Here is a 20,494-nt window from a genome sequence, read left to right as displayed (position 1 = left end):
GCTGTGATTGTGACATCACTGTTCCCTCTGTAATGTTGGCTAGCGCAAGGCCTAGTTGGTTGGCTGGGATTGTGACATCACTGTTGCCTCTGCGTCTCATTGGCCAGTGTCAGGGCAATGAGTCTGGCTGTGTTGATGATGTCACTACTGCTTCTTTATGTCATTGGTCAGTGTCAGGTCAATGCTGCTGGATTTGCTTGTGACATCACTGTGGCCTCTTGAAAGGACAGAATAACACCTTGGCCCTTGGATACTTCAGTTACAGAAATTTTTAAAGCTGTCTGTCGTAATAATACAAATATAATATTCAGGGAAAAAAAATGTTAAATTTTTTAATGAGAATATCCCTGATAGCGCGAATTATCCAAACGTATCTTACAATCATAAAATTGCCCAGTACTGATATTGCAATAAATGAGTCAAAAAGACTCAGCACTACAATTTGCTACTAGTTAAAAAGAACATGCACACATCACTGACTGTCATGCTGTTCTGCGAGCAAGTACAAAGATTCTAAGTAGGGAGAGATGAACAAATGAATGAATGATAGATATATCTGAGAAGAACTCCTTTATTTGAAATGTCAATCCTGATGTTCTTGAAAATACATAAAAAGGATAAGGTTATGTCAATTAGAAATGCTCTTTTCAAAAGAGGCTTTAAAAATACACTTGACACTGAAGATACAGAAAAAGCAAAGAAAGGTTCAACATAAATATACATTGCTTACGCTGGTCAAAAAGCTATTGAAGGCATAAAAACAGCAGTTCAAACACCTGACAAGCACTATTATAGTAAGCACATAATAACACAAGTTAATTTTTAAAAAACGTTTAAATCATTTTATATCAATGCAGTAGTTTTATTTTAATTTACCCTTCCTTTGTCATATTCAGCTTCTTCTAAATCTCTCTTGAACTACTTAGTCTCCACTGCCTTTCAGCCTCTTGTACTATGAAGGTTACTTCATAACCCTTAATTCAGTTCATCTCTGGTTGTCCACATCTATTCTGCTACTTCACACATCTCTCTCTATCTGCCCATCTTTCCAAGCATCATCTGTCTTATTTTCTGCTTCTTTTGTTTCTCCTTCAAACTCTACACAAGTGCTACATAGGAGGCAATGTACAACTAACAAATTGGGTTTGAATCCCTCTGACTCCTAACTGACCTATTTCAGTGTTTGACAGGTCTCTTAATAATGCATTGAACTGCTATACAGGCTGATACAGAAGACTGAAGTGCTGGGTCAACAATTCTAAAGGCAAACAAACAAAACCAATAACAACAAACCAACCTATCCTCGGGTCAAACCCAGCTCTGTTTCAAGGACTGCATTAAAAGTTCTCTTGTCCTATTACTGTGACAAGATAAAAATAGTTTATTTCCATTTACCAAAAAAAAAAAAAAAAAATCTGTGAAAAGATATGACTCTAATGGAAAGTTATAAAATTAGGAAAAAAATTGACAAGATAAAATGTAACATTTTCTATACATACAAAATACTGAATTCTTCTGGAATGGAAACTAGTATAATTTATATTTCCTGAATATAAAATTCATAATTCATTACATCAAGAACTGTCATGCTGCAACAAGTAATATAAAGACTATATCTAATCAAAAAGAATAACAAACTTCAAAATCCTTCACAAGACAAGCTTTAGATAATTGGAGTGTTTTAGAATTAACTCTCTCCAATTTTCTTCAAGTATAAATGAATTCATCTATAGTACATTGGACTAGCAAAGTCTCATAGAAAATTAAAGCAGAAAATCAACAGTGACGTTATGAGATTCAATTTGTTACTGCACTAAGACACTTTGAAATACTTAATAGGTTAGTTCTCTCAAGGACTGGCAGTCAGACAAAACACAAGTATTTATTTTATATTGCAAAATATTTGTACTTTTTAGGCAAGTAAAGATACTAACTACTAATAGCCCATGAACAAAATAATTCTAGTATATGGCTGTTCCATGGTATACTATCTAAAGCTCTGAATGTAAACTCAAAATTCCTTAAAAAATAAAATATTAAGATCCCATAATCGCCTCCACAAAGGAAAATTTGCAAGTTTTAAAGCTGTTATCTAAAGCTCCATGTATTTCTAAAGAAGATATCATTAGTCATGATTTATTTGCTCTCTTACCTTGAAAGAGACATGTTGTTCCATATGACGTAGGAGCTGTGGTTTTTGTGCAGCTGTATAATCACATACTGTACATTTAAATTGCTTTCCTGAAAGGAGAATAAAAAATATGTATTTTTTTCTATTTAAGTTCAGAAAATTACTTATGATATTTCTCCATAAAGAAGATTTCCAAAAGGGTAAGAATGAACAATCAACAACTGAACTGTGAGGTGGGCACCTGCTTTGCAAAATTCTGATAAAATAGAGCGAAAGGGAGTAAAGAAGAAAAAGGGTTTCAAGTGTCACCTTTAGCATTAATTAGCAGAGATACTCTTGGAATAATCACTTAGGGAAGGAGAAAAAGGATTATAACAGTATAGCCTAAATGGAAGAAGGAAATCAATGATTTATAGTTGCAGATGGAGTTATTTTACTATTCGTAAAGCACTTTCCTAAATCCTTAAAAAACAGATGTTAAGTCACGTCACGTGTTTGAGCTACTTCTGTCACAAGCACTTAATTGTTATGCTTCAAATATCATTAGCTCTCCTTTAAATTGATTTATTTCTGATTGGGTATACCGTACTATTCTTACAACAATATTTGCTTATACATCTAGCATTACTCTTCTGATAAGAACTCCAATTTCTCTCAAAGAGATTTCACACAGAATCACAGAATGGTTGAGGCTGGAAGAGACCTCTAGAGATCATCTAGTCCAACCCCCCTCTCCAAAGTCTTAATCTTGAATACACAGAGAAATAAACTTTGTCATAAAACGAAATAAAATTTGCACAGCAAATAATACAGAGGCCTTGCGTTCCAATATTTTATTTCTGCTAACATAGTTTTGAAAACTATGGACACACTTTGTTCCCTCAACATCAAACTGAATGACAAGTGTTTGGCTTGTTCATTTAAATTTTTGTTCTTTCTCAATCCAAATCTCTGGAATAACCTGAAATGTCCCCTGACAGTCCCCCAAAGCAAAAGACAGCCTATACTGTGACTGGTTTATACCTCACATACACTGACTTGCAAGTTGGCTGCTACAGAAGAGAAAGGATAATGGTCAGGATCTATCATCTCGCCTGTTCTCAGAGGATGTCAATTTGTATTTTTCTCAAAATGTGGGGAGTTAAACTGACTGCGACTTTTATCCCTTTGAATGACGAAATGCAAAAATGATACACTGGACAGGATGCGGGGTAAAGTCTGTGGACATGTGCTTGCATTAATATTGTGTCTTTAGATATTAAGAAGTCACTGAAAGATTGGAAACAGCCCATACTTATCAAGCACTTTGCAGGGTGAAAGCCTGAGTCATAACTTTTCCATACAGTATAACATAATAAAGAGAGTGAGAATGCAAAACTGATCTTAAAAGTATAAGAAAAGCATTACTCTGCAGCCAAGGAGTGCACTCCAAAGAAAAAACACTTTTTAAAGTTCTACAAACAAGACAACAATTTCATTTGCAATTGTTGTATACTTGAAGCCTCTTTATGTGTTTATGAGGCTCCTGGTCAAACCTGAATGCTGCAGGTCGTGCCTGAAAGAGCAAGAGCACAACACAAAAGGAGGAGCTGCAATTTCGTCTAAAATTTCACCTAATGAAAGATGAAGTTCAGAACATTCCATTTAGAATTAAAGTCAACATTTTTAACATAAAACATGATTAATGACAAGGAAGATTTACTTGGAAATCAAAAGGATTGGATGCCAACTGAAGTCTTTAAATCAAGCCTGTTCAAGCCATTCTATAGCCCAACAAAAATTCAATGCACAATTATTAGATTAAGTTATGCCCTGTATTCTGCAAGAGATTAGATTTTGTAATCATAACACTCTGCTTTTGACTCTGAAATCATTAGTCTGAGTCCTTCTTAAAGTGAAGGAAGACAGTCAGATTTTGTCATGATGTATTTATTGGGGAATTTTCTGGATTCTCTCTGGCATTTCAAAAAACATCTGTTGCTCATTTTGCTTTACAAAGAGTAAAACTCATAAATACATTCCGACCCTGTATGTTTCTCTTATTTCTCCTCCAAACATTTCCTCTTTCCTTCTTTCTTTCTTTTTCCCTTAGAATTTTAAATAAGGCATTTTCTTTCCTTTTACTTTCGGGGTTTACTTTCTCTTTTCTTCCTATTTCCTCTTCGGTAGTACCATCGTTCTTGCTAACTCCCACCAAATTATAAGATGTGTATAAAATACAGAATTACCACAACTCTGCACAAATGTTTATGGCTGTCAGACTGTATTTGTTCAAACTGGTTAAAAAAAAAAAAAGTGTTTAGGAAACAGAAAAACTGAAAAGAAGGAAGAAGGGGTCATATACAGCATACGCTGTGTTGTCTTGAAACTAATCCATTTTCTTTAGATTCTGAATCTTGATCAAAAAAGTTGCAGGCATTTTATATTGAGCATGAAAGGATCCCTGAACATAGCTAAGGAAGATCTTGAGACAATTTATTTGGCATCCAATTAAAAAAGACAAACCAATTTTTCTGGTTTATTTTTAATCACAAACAGTAATGAGACTAGACAACTGAATTGTTTTCTGTCATGTCACTATTGAGAGGAATAAAGTAGATGGAAAACTACTTTATATTCCACTGGTTAAACTGACCTTGCAGGGCTGATATTTGAACAAAAATTGCCTAGCTTGTCAGGAAGACAAGACTCAGAAAGAGCTGAAGTATCTTTTAAATTAATTATTATTTGTGAAATTACTGAAGAATATCACATGCACACTAGCAAGAACTTCTGAAGTGATATCACTACAGACATAGATGCTGGGCAAAGAGGAACCATCACAAGCATTCAAAAGGCAGAAAGACCCCTGACAAATCATACAGGACGTTCCTGGTGACAAATGTGATTTTATTTTCTGCAAGTGTTTGAAATATATGAAGAGTCTACTGAGGTAGACTTAGGAAAATGTCTGAAGAGTCCACACATGGTGACATCCTGTTCCTAGGGAAGCCAATGGCCAAACACATTTTCTAAAGGAGCGGAATATTTCCTGGAACGTGTTTGAAAGTGCCAAGGGCAAGACAAGAGAATGTAAGTCTTAGATTTATTTATATCAATCAAAAAATAGGTGCATTAATGAGGAAGCGTCAGTCACTTCACATATCACAGATGACAATGACAATATGAAACCGGATAGAAAAGGCTTCTGGTAATAACCCTGACTTTAGAGTCAAGACTTCAACCCTGTAAATGTTAAAAGACTACAGCTTCTTAACTGCAAAGAACATTTAAAAATCAATTCCCACTGCTGATCTAGACAAACTCCTGCAGCATCACCCTGCTATTCTTAAGAATGCTAAATTTTAAAAGCAGCCTTAGATGAACTACAAAAACTACTTACAGGTATACCTGTTTTGTTCAAGAAATAGCATTCACTCATGGGAAAGAAAGGAAGGGAGAGGGGAGAGGGGAGAGGGGAGAGGGGAGAGGGGAGAGGGGAGAGGGGAGAGGGGAGAGGGGAGAGGGGAGAGGGGAGAGGGGAGAGGGGAGAGGGGAGAGGGGAGAGGGGAGAGGGGAGAGGGGAGAGGGGAGAGGGGAGAGGGGAGAGGGGAGAGGGGAGAGGGGAGAGGGGAGAGGGGAGAGGGGAGAGGGGAGAGGGGAGAGGGGAGAGGGGAGAGGGGAGAGGGGAGAGGGGAGAGGGGAGAACAAGTCTTTAATTGCCAAATTGCATTATTTGGATCTGCCAATTTGTGGAAATCAAAAATAAAAGGTTTTGAAATGAAACTCTGAGGGGATTTGACAATCAGAGAGGAATAAGAGTATGGCTGTACCTGAATTTGGAAATTTGGAAACAAAATACTTTTTTTTTTCTCTCCAATTTTACATGTCCTGTCCTCACCAAGGATATACCACAATCATTGAGTTCAGGCAGATGCAATGACAGAAGATGAGTGCTCAGGTTATGGGATCAAAGACCAAACTCCATGATAACCAGCTGTGTACAGAGCCTGCAGATCCTAGGACCAAGGCTTCGCAGGCTGCCTTTGTCTCAGCTTCTCCTGACCCACCTGCAGAGTTGTTCCTCTTAGCTTCAGCAGTAACAGGCATTTCCCTAGGGACCAGGTGGCCATGGGTTCTTTCTTGTGAGGGTGACAGAGCACTGGAACAGGCTGCCCAGAGAGGTTGTGGAGTCTCCTTCTCTGGAGATCTTCCAAACCCACTTGGATGCAGTCCTGTGCCACGTGCTCTAGGTGTCCCTGCTGGAGCAGGGGGGTTGGGCTAGATGATCTCTAGAGCTCTCTTCCAACCTTAACCATTCTGTGTGATTCTGTGCTTTACCTTTGTGTTTCTCTGAAGGTACAATCCAACATTATTGGAAAGAAAAGACCTGGTGTGAGAGCAGGGGCCTTGAGAAGCCTGATCTTCTCAGGATGATCAAGAAGACGCTTCAAGAAGATGTGCTGCAGTGGAGTACAGGCTTAGGATGATAAAAGATGGTGCACAAATTGGCCCTGGAGACTCCATGGCTATAAACAACACACACAGGGCCAGTTAAAGAAATGCTGATCTGAAACTGGGCAAAACTGGTTCTAGAGGTAACAAAGAGGATGAAGAAACAGAATCCAATGTATGTAAAAGGCACCACATATAGCTAATTCAGAAATAGCACGGAACTGCAGAGCAGTGAAGAAAGAGCAAAGTTTAGAAAGGGGTTAACATATTAAAAGGACCTCAAAGCCATTCTAGAATGAGGAAGGAGAAACCAATCACGAGGTGCTTAGGGGAAAGCTAAAGGCAGGAAAACAGAGGGGATCAAAGTAGTTTAGAGACGAATAGGGATGGGAAAAGAGAGGGGAAATAGGGATGAAGGGATCCAGTTACTGGATAGACAGGGCCTACTGCCAACTACTGGAGGGATCCATGCTGCGTATCTCTATATACTTTCTACTAATGACCTGTCATCCTGGTGAGTCAGAAGGGCAACGGAATCAGATATTGTACTGTCTGTTGTGCGTGTGCTGTGCTTTCTGCCTGTGCTAATTCGTGTGGTTGGTTGCATGTGTACAATTGTTTATGTGAATGTTTTTTATATACTGTGTGTCTATGTGCATGATGCAGATATATCTATTGAGGATACACATTTGGCCTTGCCAATGATGGGCCTCAGTCATCTCGCCTCAGTTGGACAACTCTGAAAATATTCTCACAGTAAAAAGTATTAAAAGACTGATCAAAGAACTGATCTGTTTTTCAAATTCCCACAAAGATCATCTGTTCTCTGTAAGAATACATAGGGGTATAAAGCCAACCCAAAATTTCAGAAAAATCAAGTATTCCAGAGAGAGTTAGCTGTCTGTCTTCCACAAAAACTAATTCTGAAGTTTGCAGTTACAAGTGGCTTTTGTGACTAAGCAAAATTTATAAGTAGTCTCAGTGTTCAAAAGTTGCTCATTACATTCCACTATATTCACAATACTTATTGCTTTAGTGCAATTTCAAATTTAAAAAACACGCCCTTACCATCAGCAGTATGAAGGAGTTTATGGCTCTTCAACGTGCCTTTTGATTTGAACTTTTTCCCACACATATCACAAAGGTGTGTTTTCTCAGTGCTGTGACGATTCATATGGGCTTTCAAGTTACTCTTGCTGCGAGTGGCATACTCGCAGAGAGAACATTTAAAGGGCTTGACACCTAAAAACAACAACAAAAACGTATATAAAATGAACAAACTATACATTTTGATGGTGGGGTGGATATTGATTTGTGATTTAACATTGTGTGAGCAACACAAGCAACAAGGTCAAAATTTTCAATTTGAATATTTACATTTAAGAAACTTCATCTATACCTTCTAAGTAAATGACATTGAACTCTTGACATCTTCATTTAACTTACTAAGAAAATTGGGTCCCTGCTTTTGGAACTATAATACTTCTCCACTGAATGTAAGTACTGAGTTTAACCAAGCAAATTTTCATATTTTGGTCTTGGTATGTCCTTTATTGACTTAAAAATAGGCTGCATAAATAGTGTAACTGATACACAAACCTGCTCTTACACTTTTACTGCAATAAAGAAGGGAAACCTATTTTAAGATGACTGGTTTGTGATTCATTTAATTCATAAGCCCAAGTTAAATGTACAAAGCTGTAGGCTAGTGTTAATTAGCATCAATTTTGCTAATGGACCCCTCAGCAGTACACATTTATGTTTTGATAAAGCATGAGTACTTATATTTCATTTCTTTCAAATCAGTCAAAACATGTAAAAGAGACGGAAAATATCTGATCTAGCAGGAGGTCTATAAGAACAAAACTAAACATGCAAAGAAAAGCTTTGATTCATCTTGCTCTCTCCTGATAGTTAGCTTAGGTGGGTATTAAGCTTCCACGGCAGCAGAAACAAACCGCATCTATAAAATCAATTCTTCTAAGGCTACAATTCAGCATTACCAAAGCTCCTAATGCATTAAAGACTACTGGTGAAGGCAGCTATTAGAATATAAAGGCAGATAAGCTCTTAGTTAAGGTTTTGGAAGAAATCTACAGTAACAGTATAAATGTCTGAGGTATCTGCATGAGCACAAACACTCTTATAAGTTTGGGAGTACCAAGGACCATTATCCCGCTTATTCAGAAAATGGATAAGGGATCTAGAATTGTGCTCAAAGGCCAGAGTAGATCTGACCCATAGATTATTAACTGACTAAAGACCATAACAGCTGTCTTCTGCCTGTTGTAAAAAGAGACAAGCTGGGTAGACATAAAATTTTATTGGGCATCATTTTCAGTCTGAGAGATTTTAAACCTGTATGTTGCTAAATTTCCCAAATTTATCTCTAGAAAGTCAAATACATGAGAACATTGTCTTCAGGGCTTTTCATCTTACCTATCCACCATGCTTAGTGTGAGCTAATTAAAATACATACATAACTGGATTTCAATTGATTTATTAGTAGATTTTAATACCACATACTTTATGAAAGAAGTAATTTATAAGGAATTTCAGCAAGTTGCTGGTTTTAAGTAATTCAGTATGTAACTAATTCATTTGTTACTGAAATTATTATGTAGTACTTTCAGGATGCTAATGACTTCTTTTGAGGAAAAAAAAAGGAATCAGAAGCTAATTGATTTCTACTTAACTCTTAAACTGTTTACTCATGCTATGAAGATGCAGTTCCATATATGATTTAGAATCCTTTTAAGCTAATGCATTTATTTCTAATCAACTCAATTTTCATTTTTTGATTCAGGTAGAGCAATAAATTTGAATTCCTTTTCATGTCAACAGAGCTTGTGAGGCATGTGAGACTGAATCAATGGTTAACACCATTGCTTTACCTTCATGAGCCCAAATGTGTCGTTGCAGGTCTGATCCATTCTTCATAAAATAAAGATCGCAGTAAGGACATTTCACAGCTCGTTTTCCAATCAGTCCTTTCAGCTGAACTCTTCTGCCAAGAATCTCAGAAATAGTACTCATTGAAACCTCTGAGGAAAAAGCAAAATGTAATAAAAAACACAAACACATAAAGGAGTTTCTTCTAGGTTATACAACTAATATAGAAGAGCTAGGTTCTGATTCATTTCTACTTTTTAAAAAGATTTACTTCTGCTCCTGCTACTCATACCTTCTCTGAAAAAAAACAGCACAGCACTATTATTTTAGGATCTTTTGCTTTAGGTCTTTCTGGATGTTTCTTCCCTTCCCTACTGATCTGGATACTCAGTGTCCCTATCTGCTAGAGGACAGGTGGGGGAAATTAAGTCTTGGGTGTGCCATTGGTTTGGAGATCACTTTCTGCCTGTAAACTTTCTCAATAAACTAGTAGAGCAATCATTTTCTTCAATAGTTTTATAAGATTTTATTCGAGGTTTCATGCAAGATTTCCAGAGATGTTAAGGATCTGAAGACTTTATTCCCTTCTTTCATAGCTATGATCATCAGGATGTCTGATAATCATGACCTATGAAAGAAAACAAAACAAAACAAAATACACAGTAACTTGAATCGGAAGGGACCTATGGAGGTCATCTGTTCAATCCTACTCCATGCAGAGTCAATTTTTAACTCGTGGTCATTCTTCCAAGTCAAATCCAACCCTGTTCACAGTCAATTCTGTTTTGAATGTATTCCAAGGTGCAGATTACACAATCCCTCTCGGTCCATTCCAGAGTTTGACCACTTTCACTTCAAAAATTATTTTCCTAGTATCTAAGCAGGATCTCCATGCTTCACGTGCCTTGTCTCTTGCCCCTTCACCCTACAGTTCCAAGAGGAGCCTGGCTCTGTCTTCTCTCTAATCTTCCATTAGGTAGTTGAAGACAGCAGTAAGATTGCTCCCTCGGACATCTCTTCTTAAAGCTACACACACTTATCTTTAATTTTCTCCTCCAGTTGATTTAATATTTCAGATAGCAGAGTGAAAAGAAAAGAAACATTACAGGCAAAAGTCTGAAACCTCATCTCCTCTCCATGGCTTAGATCGTTGATCCATGACTGCAGGCTAATATACTTGTTTCACAGGGACCTCCGAAAGCTGATTCCTTTAATATCTCAGGACTATTAACAAATGTCATACTAAATCAGACTAAAACAGTATGATTAAATGTCACACTATATCCTTTTCTATGGACAAAAAGGTAGATAAATCTGGGAGTTGGGACAAGAATCCAAGGCTGGATATAGTTTGAAATACTACCCTACCAACATCTATAGGAGATTTTTCTTCTACTGACTTCATGGGGTCAGAATTTAACCTCTATGAAAAAAGAGAAAAGTGTATAGTTTAATATTGTATTTTCTACCTAATGAACAGAAATGGAAGAGAGGAGAGAGAAGGCACACAGAATGACATTAAAAAAGGAAGGCAAGAGAAGCTCCAGAAATAGCATTTTAATGATAAATATGAAATGGTCTCAGTTTAAATTAATTTTTGATATGTCCTTTTAAAATTCAATTCCTTTAAACATTATGCATTCTTTTCATTTCATTTATATTCTTTTCCATTTGCAATTTTCAAAACAACTGTATTCATTCCACTGCAGTACTTGATAGTTTATACCATCAGGACCACCAGACTCTTTAGATTTATTTGGTTTGTAATTAAATATGTTGTTAGAATAAAGGATTTCCTTCTGATTACAAATAGAGGGTGCATAGGAAGAGCAGCTCTGTGTGAATTCTCCTCTATATATGAAAGGTATTTTTTTTTTTTATAACTACTGCACAGGCATATCTTAGATGCAATATTTCTTCAGTATCATGGAAATATATCCAGTAAATCTGCTATTTTGTTGTTAAGTTCTATTTGCCTACAATATATGAATTAAAAATGAGGCCATAAAATAATCGGCTCTGTAATTTTTTAAAAACCTACTTCTTTTGTAACCCGCTATTTGAGAGAACCCATTTTCCTGCTTCAAAAAATTATGCTATACAGATGTAAAAACAAGGTGAAAACCCCCAAATGTGTGCAGACTGATACACTTTTATTTTTTAGATAAAGCTAATTTATTTAATAACTTGTACATCTATTTACTTCAATGCTTTACACTCATTCATATTTCAATCTTTTTGTACTTCCTCAGAGAAAGAAGATGACTAAAAATTACTATCAGAAGGATTCGGACACCCACTCAATTTTCTGAAAGCATTTTAATGGATGTATTCAGCACGGCCAGGGCTCCAGAGTTGACTGGTACCCCACCAGGCAGTGCACACACTAATAATTCAGCAGCCAACTGACCAGTGCAGACCAATGGCAACCTGGAAATGTAGAGTACAGCTGATATACCAGCGGCCCCAGCTAATGCTGCATGGAGGCTTTACGGACACAGCTCTTGGGCTTCAATTTCTGTGCTTGCTGGGTGACATACCTCCTGACTACAGTACAGCACAGCAGCCTTTCCACTGCACAAATTGTTACATGAGACACGTCCCCGGCTGCATGACAAGCCCTCCACCAACCACACTGTTGTAGAGTGGCCTGCAAACAGGGAGGTTTGGGAACAAGAGACAAAGTGGGAGCTGGTCTGAGGTCAAAGTGAAGAATAAAATACGAGTCTAGCACTATCTAGTGGCAGTAGCAGGATAAGGGACTGTTCTATCTGTTATACTTTTGTTTCAGACAAAGAATATAGTAGTTCAGGCATTTTAATTGAATTTTTCATTTCCCAGAGGCCGATCAAGTATGACCAGTATTTGCCTGATTCATATTAAATGATGTCAGGTGATTAGTATCACTGTAAAAGGAGCTAATTATAACATAGTCAATGCAATCAGCTTTCCATTATCCACAGAAACAGTGGGCATGTCTGTCCAACAAAATACAGATACTAGGAGGACAGTGTGGACACACCAATTTTGTGGCTCTGCATACAGTTCAAGCTCAGCAACATTTAGATCAGTCCCTGCACTACTGACTTGGGTACTTTGGCACTGAGCTCCCAAATTCTGCTTAGTGAAAGTCCAGCTTACTCAGGCAGAGCCAACTGATTTAGTGCCTTCCTGTTATGCAGTGCTTGAACTGATAAATCAATGTAGTAGAAAGCAGAGTATAAACAGAGTCTGAATAGGACACAGGGGTTAGCTTGGATCCCACTAGGGATCAGCTTAATCCTGGCCATGCTAGATCACAGCTGGCTTCACTAAGAGCCCTGCAGGTTTAATAACTTTGACCCTGCAAGTGGCTGAACAGACCCTGGATTTTACTGGGCCCTGGGCATAAAACCCAGCCTCACCCTAACCAAGCACACACCAGGTCAGCCTGGGGACCTCTGTGATTCACACAGATGAATCTACAGTCGAGCCAAAGTACTGACAGATGAAATAACGTGCAATCAAGTCATTTTTCTTAGTTTATATATGGCCAATGGGAGTCTTGATTGCTCTCCTGAGATGTTTCATGTGCTCTTACAGGACGCCTAAATGCTTAATTTCAGACTTCCCAATGCTTAATTTGAATTCATCTAAGTCCTCTTTTGGATGGAAAAATGAAGTGCTTTGCCAGATGACGACAGAGGGCTTCGCATAATTATCAGATATACTCCACAATTGGAACAATAATTTTTTTCACTCTAAATTCTAACATCTGCAAACCTAATACAGTTCCTAACCTAAGCCAGTTACATTAGACATATGACTTCTCTCTTTCTTCAGAACATAATCACATCACATTTCTCACTCTAAACTTTTCTTCTTCTATGGCAATAGACTGAATTTTTTTCCTCTGATTTTTTTCTTACCAGGGTGATTTGTCTTGATGTGTGATTTTATAAGTCTATCTTCAGAAAATGACTTCTCACACACAGGACAGGAATAACTCTTTTTGTCCTTAAGGAAGAGAAAGAGATTACGTTATCAATCCACCAGTGTAATCACTACAGTCATTGTGCACTTAATAAAATATGGTTCTCAACAAAGTTATAATTGAAGGTTCTGTTTTTAAGAAAAAAAGATAAGACATTTATAATGAAAGAAATGAACAAGCAATATGAAAGTAATCTAAACACATCATTAATCCTGATTAATGTAGAGCCCCAAATTACAGCACATGAGAAAATGAATAACAAATATAAGCATTATCTCCCACCTAACTCTCTAGGGAATCAAAAGTCATGTAACAAAAGTTATCTGATAGCAGTTCATTTCATAAATCCGCCCTCCTAACATATAAGGTCAGATCTCATTATTCTGAGGCCCTCTACCAGTAGGTGTATTTATAATACAACTTAATGGTCTGAAATTGAGCAAAAGATCAACTAGATCTTTGAAATGTTTGATAAATATTCAGGATTTTCTATACTAGTAGTATTGTTCACTATCTTGAAATAAAAACTTTCAGACTTCCCTAGCTTATAGCAGTGTCACTGATATTAAAATAAGATTTAATACCATCACGCAAGCCAAATTAGAGAGCTTTGATGCATTTTTTTCTAAATACAATTTTAGTGTAATTTCTGTTGTGATTTTAGTGTTGTTAGAGACACACCTAACTTCATATAAAAACGTAGGACAGCTCTCCATTAACTGGAAAATTACCCAGTTCAAATTATTGCTTACTGTTCATTATCTAACATAAAAAGTTTTCTCTTTCTAGAAGCACAAGCTGATTCAACAGACAAGATGCTCAAACAAATAATGAGTGGGTCATCTAATCACCTCTGCATTGGCTGGATTAACAAGTGAATGGATTATCAAAAGAACAGACATAGCAAAAAAGTCCAAGATGATAGTTTTGAACTAGGCAGATAACCAGGTAACATAGTACTTGGTGGGAGATATGTGACACCTAACACACCAGGAGATCACTGCAAGATGATGCTACAAAACAGGTATTTCACTCATTAGTTTGGGAAGAGAGAACACTGTCAAGAACACAGAAGGAAGATTACTGTGTCAAAAAGAGATTGACTCCTGAGTTATGAAAGAGAAATTGGGAAGTGATAGGAGATTATGGATCCTGGACTCTATCAATTCCTGACCCGAGATCAAAGAGCATCTCTGAATAGGAAAATAGGACAAGAAGACTATATGTGGTAGTTATATGACTATAAATGAACACATGCCTTAATGCAAAAGCACAAATTGAAGAATTATCATGGGAAACAGGTTTTGGAACATTACGTATTTGAATACCATAAAGGGATTTGCATTCAGTACCACGTACATCTGAGACAGAAAACCATCCACTGAAGCACCTACCAGGTGAAACTTTGAGGTGGGAAGTATTTGAACCACTGGAAGATGGTGAACCAGGAGACCTACAACCCCTAGGTTGCACAGTCTTATTTCTGTGAATGGGTTTCATAACCTACAGTGGGAAATCACGAAGCAGAGAGTTTGCTCAGATCAGCAGAACCGTAGGAGCACATGAACTAGCACCGATTTCTAATGGCAGCCAAGTGAGCATCCAACAACCACCAAGCTGTTCTGAATAATGAAAAAATAAACATAGCTTTGGAACACATGTGTTGAAGTAACAGTAAATTTAAATTTCATGACAGTGGGATATGATATATGAGGCTCTTGTGCTGTTAACATGGCAATGGGCACAAGAAAATTTCTGACTGACATCTAAGTCATTTGTTCCAATGAGAGCAGCTATACCAGGGACTGGGGAATGGGGGCTTCTCAAGGATTAACTTCTTTGGAGAGTGACTAGAGTATCTTGCTAAGGTGGAGACAACAGTGTCATCATTTTGATCACTGAGAATATCAGGTGAAGGAGGAAGACTAAACAATACCTGCTAGATTTACGCAAGAGATCTTCAAGAGAGGTGACAGAGCACTCCCAATAAAGAGCTATCAATCTGTGTCTCTCAAAAGATATATAACCCACAATTCCTAAATCTTATCCGATGATTTTGGACTTCTGAATAATTATTAGTAGATTAAGTCTAGTAAGACTGTACAGCATTGTTTGCTCCTTTTAAATGCTGAATTCAAGTATCACATTTGTAGTTTGAAAAGAATAAGAAAAGTATAAGTATAGTTATCATTTAGGGGCTTTGTGAAATCTGCTTAAACTATATGAAAAATACAGTATAATTCTAAAACGCAGCTGAGCGCTGACAGTCTTTTCTCTTCATACTTTGTAGTGAGTATTTCTCCAAGTGCCTGAAGCAGTAAGACACCTTGTTATTTCATAAAGTTAAATATGAAAAAAGTCTACTCCACAAACACTACTTTATATAAAATGATAACTTATGACAATTTTAAATTCTTGGTATTGCTCCTTGGGAAAGTGAAGCCACAAGCCCATGCCTGACAGAAAAGACCAAGATTATCAGTAAATGCATTGAGGGCTGTAGAACAGACACTAAAATCATGTTTTACCACACGACCAAAATATTTTTTTTTTTTGAAAAACAATCCAAAGCACTTTCTTCCAGCAGTTAGAAAGTTACCTCTGTCAAGATCTATGGTACAGGGTCTTTAAAATGGGTATTCTTTGTAGTAACAAGAAGATTGCACTTAGGAGCACAGAGTGCTTTCAGAGTTTATCTGTCAACCTCTGTCCTCCCACTGAGCGTGTCCAGCTGAAGCCAAACCTGTGGCAGTTCTTCCAGGTGAGTGTCACAGATTTTTGCAGCTTGTGTCATTAGTTTTGAATGCTCAAGAATGTTCGTGCCGCGGCTCTAAGAGCTCACACGGTGCTAGTCCTTCAGAGTAGCCCCATCACCCTCAAAAACAGCCTTCAAGAATTGATCTACTGCAAACTAAGTATTTCAGAGCACGACAAGGTCACAGCACAGCGTCCCAGTAAAGGACACCTGCCTTTTAAATCCCCTTGAGGGTGTTTTCCTTTGAAGGACATAAACAGAAGGAAAACATCATGAGATGGATCTACCCTTGTTAGAGAATAGCTGCACAATCCAACCAGCTACTTCAGTTTCAAAGTCACGTTCACACCTCCTGAGAATTGCTTAATCTCCCTATAAGCCAATTTAGGAAAATAAAAGCAGCTTAAAGATAAAATAATTCTAAAACAAAGTTAGCTTTGTGACTGAAAGAACAGTTTACATGCTATAGGTGAGGCATGAATTAGATTCATAAATGTTCTTAAACCCTCTCCAGTAAGTAGTCTATTTATCACAGCATTTCCTTGTTTCCCTAAGCTATGCTTCATTACAAATAAGGCCGTACAAACAGGAATCACAAAGCCTTTCTCTTTATATAGATGAATTAAAATTGTGCTAAGAAAGCATCAACTATATTGCAATACATACATTATACGGTAGCAAATTTTGTTTCTCTGAGGCAATTGTTTCAAGATAATTCAATAAGCAGAAGTACCAGTATACAGTCAAGAAAAGAAAAATGAGAAGCCTCTGGATACGTAGCTCTTAAAAAGGCAGATCACTATGAAGTTAATTTAATAAATCAAACAGTACCAAATATGACATACCCTGCAAAGTATCAAAATGTTAGCAGGCTACTATACTGCAGTTGTCAATAAGGAGGCACTCTGACAATACAAATATCCTATAAATATATGCAAATAAATATATGCATAGGAAGCATATGATTATATACGGGATTATATATATAATTATACATATATACACACACACATTCACACATACATATATATAAAATTATAAATTCATGATCTATATGGAAGTTCTGCTGCTAATTTCACAATAGACAAGTTGAACTCTTGGCCTGCTTTGTTACCAATTTTACTAATAGTATAAATTAAGATCTTCAACAATCTCTGGACATAATAAATATTATTCTGCACAAATTGGACAAATATCACATAAACAATACATTCTGCTTCTTTTAGTAGTAGCAATATTATTTCATGAGCAGAAAATAAAACAAAGCTCTACTAAATACTGGCCCTCATTGCCAGATGTGACTGTTCTTGGCCTCCTCCCAATTGTATTGCTGGTGGAATAGTCAGGCCAAATGGATGATACTATCTTACAAATAATCTTTGTTCCTTCATTGTGAAACAAAAATCAACAGATTATCTTCCTGATCCTCAGGCACACTGCACCAGTGAAGGTATCTTTAAAGAAAATGAACTAGGAAGAGAGACATGCGGCATCACTTCCCTACCATATTGAAATATTTGTCCCTTCCAAATATTGAAATATTTGTCTGTTACATCTCTTTCTCACACACACATATGTACATATGTGTATACAAATACAGAGCCTCACAAATACAGATCCTCACATATTTTATACACCTATGTAAAGCTACAAGATTTTACAGAAGCTTTTAAAGAAAATGTAGTAGCACTTCTCTGTTTTTATACAAGCGCTAACTTACATATATGTCAAAGCACCAAAACAAAGAATAAATGAGCTAAATAAAAAGGAAGAAATAACAGGACATCATACAGAAATTAATGCTCAAAAAAGTAATAAATTACAGAAAATGCCTAAGCTAACAAGATAGTAATTTTTATGAGGGATCAAGCCAAAACACTGCGAAAAGTAAAATGGTACTTTTGCTTCCATAGCTGATACAATGTGTTTTCCTCCATATCAAGAAATACTTACAATCAATAATGACAGATAAAACCTGCCATAGTAGCAAAAACTTGCAAGTAGCAAAAACTCAAGCATCTGCCAGTGCATTTCAACCTATTGGACAGGCTCCCTGCAATTATAGCTCTAGGTCTTCTCTAAAAGGAAGCTGCTGTCGGACATACTACTGCAGCCCCATCCTGTTTTAAGGGCTAAGCTAAATCACACTCTCTCATATCTGCCCTTGACTAAGAGAATTTCCCATGCAAAAGTTCCCATGACTCAATTAATACTAATTCCTAAAATTGTAAAATTTGTAAAAGATTATTACCCAGAGAAATGCAGAGCCAGCGCCTGCTACTGCACCTAATAAAACCAACAAAAATGTTAATAATAACACTAGTGGGAATGGAATTAGGCTTCTGTACCTACATTCCAGGAGGAAGGCTGGAACTGCTCACCATAATCATCATACTATTTTGGGGGAGTTTATTACAAAAGGACCACAGGTAGACAAGTGACAAGTGAGCAACCAGAGCTCAAGCACCTTGCTTTCTGCTAAATGTTCTAACTACTTTATTACACAAAAGGATAACGTCATAATACATTTCTAAGCATCTTTCCAAAGCCAAGAATCATTTGCATTCATAAACACGTCAGCTGAGAGCAATCTGCAGTGTTGTATCCCAGCTTACTTTTACAGAGGTGCTTATCTTGGAAAATAAAGCATATATAGAGATTTAAAAGAATTTCAGACACAAATTTTCTTTGACATTTACACAAACCTCTCTCCAACATTCATCCATTCAGCCTACTGACTACTGTAAAACTCATTTTGGGGATTGTTGCAAACAAAATTGGTACCTAACATGACCAATGCTTAGTTTCACTCCTGGTTCCTAATTTTTAACACTAATCTATTCATTACTATAAATTACAGTGCTTAACTTTCTTTTTGAATCAGGTCCTTAAAAATACCTGCAGACCTGTAATACCTTTCTGCTTCTGTTCACTTTTCTAAGGTCGCTATTAACTCTCCACTTCCTTCCTTAGGTGCTATGACAGCAAAGTGTTACACATTTCAAGGTTTCAAATTTCTCTACAGAGCTCAAATAATGCCAAAAAAAACCGACAGAAGCCACTGCACAAGCCTTGGAAGTAAAAGACAGTCACGAATAATTAGAGAAGATGGGGTGGGGGTGGTGGGGGGAGAACCCTTAAATCAAGCTGAGTCTCAGTTCTCAGATTTCAGAAATAAAAATCCTCTATTACGAAGATGTGTGGAAAACACGGTAGCAATGGGCAGGACATAGACTTTCTCTTGCACCATTCCCTAGGAAATGAGTGCACCAAATTCAGTGCACCATTTGAATTGTGTGTAGATAATAAGATGGGAGGCTGTACAATGCCTGATGGGTATTAACAGTAAAAATAGAAAGCTGCTTTTCAATGGTAGCATTCATCCTGTACACGATATAAGGCAGGGATCCAGTTAAAAAGCAAAAAGCAACAACTGAATAAGAGACTGCTGCACGCATTTGCTCAAATAACTGAACTGAGATTTTCATACTGGGGAAGTTTTAATTCTATCATTTACTAAGTATTGGTTTTGAAAACTAAAATTAGCATTAAAATAGCTTTCCATACTTATGTGTATATAGTTTGTTAAATACTGTATTTTGGAAGGAGTGTCCTGTTAACTAAAGGCATATACAGTAAGTAAATATATCAAGCATTGGGCACAAAGACCACGAGGAAAACTGCAAAGCTTAGTTACTAAGTAAATTCTAATACATTAATTTTTCGATACATTTAAATGCTCAAAATATTTTTGAGAGTAAGCATCAGTAGGCATAATTCTCAAAGATCTTGCTGTCACATTCTTTTTGAATGCAAAATGCATTTTCACAAGTTTTTTGGCCATATCAAGAAAATGGGCATCCTGGTGGGAGCTGCTGGACATTCGCCATGCCTGAAAAAGAGGTATTTATGTATGCAGGTAGGAGGCCTAGTTGGCAGCTCTGTTTTAAAGTTATCCCAGATATCATTTATAGAGATTTTCTGCAATCAGATGTACATCATAAACTTAACAAATTCCAAAGCAAGCTAAAGGTATGCCTGTTCTGTGAGCCTTCTGAATACATAACAAATCCAGATTTTGTTTAAAATGTCCATAGTATTTGGTGTGGAATTCAAACATATCCCTTTTGTGTCACCTGCTATTTCCTTAAAAGCTGCCCTGCAGTTACAGAGAGCTAGCACTCAAAAAGAGTAGGAGGTGAAGTGTTCCGTTCCAAATCCCTTTGAAGTAACTCTAACTGTTGGAAATATTGGCCAAGAGCCTACCCCCAGCTGAAAAAAAGAGAGACTTAAAAACAGTAAGTACTGT

General features: G+C 36.9%; 1 protein-coding gene across 1 annotated transcript in view; it reads right to left on the bottom strand.

Annotated features, from left to right (window-relative positions):
* The window catches only part of ZFAT (zinc finger and AT-hook domain containing), a 77,543-nt gene that overhangs the window by 21,852 nt on the left and 35,197 nt on the right, over positions 1–20,494 (bottom strand). The window contains exons 8-11 of the mRNA XM_088534937.1: positions 13,366–13,453; positions 9,460–9,609; positions 7,634–7,807; positions 2,153–2,241 (exon numbers count right to left, since the gene is read on the bottom strand). Coding sequence (XP_088391063.1) covers positions 2,153–2,241; positions 7,634–7,807; positions 9,460–9,609; positions 13,366–13,453 — 501 coding nt within the window. The remainder of the gene's footprint in view (positions 1–2,152; positions 2,242–7,633; positions 7,808–9,459; positions 9,610–13,365; positions 13,454–20,494) is intronic.

The sequence above is a fragment of the Tinamus guttatus genome, unplaced genomic scaffold (genome assembly GCF_059628265.1).
Source record: "Tinamus guttatus ecotype Peru unplaced genomic scaffold, ASM5962826v1 Tinamus_guttatus_pri_ptg000038l, whole genome shotgun sequence".
Taxonomy (NCBI): domain Eukaryota; kingdom Metazoa; phylum Chordata; class Aves; order Tinamiformes; family Tinamidae; genus Tinamus; species Tinamus guttatus.
The sequence above is the reverse complement of the archived record's forward strand: the minus strand, read 5'-3'. Positions and strand labels throughout refer to the sequence as shown.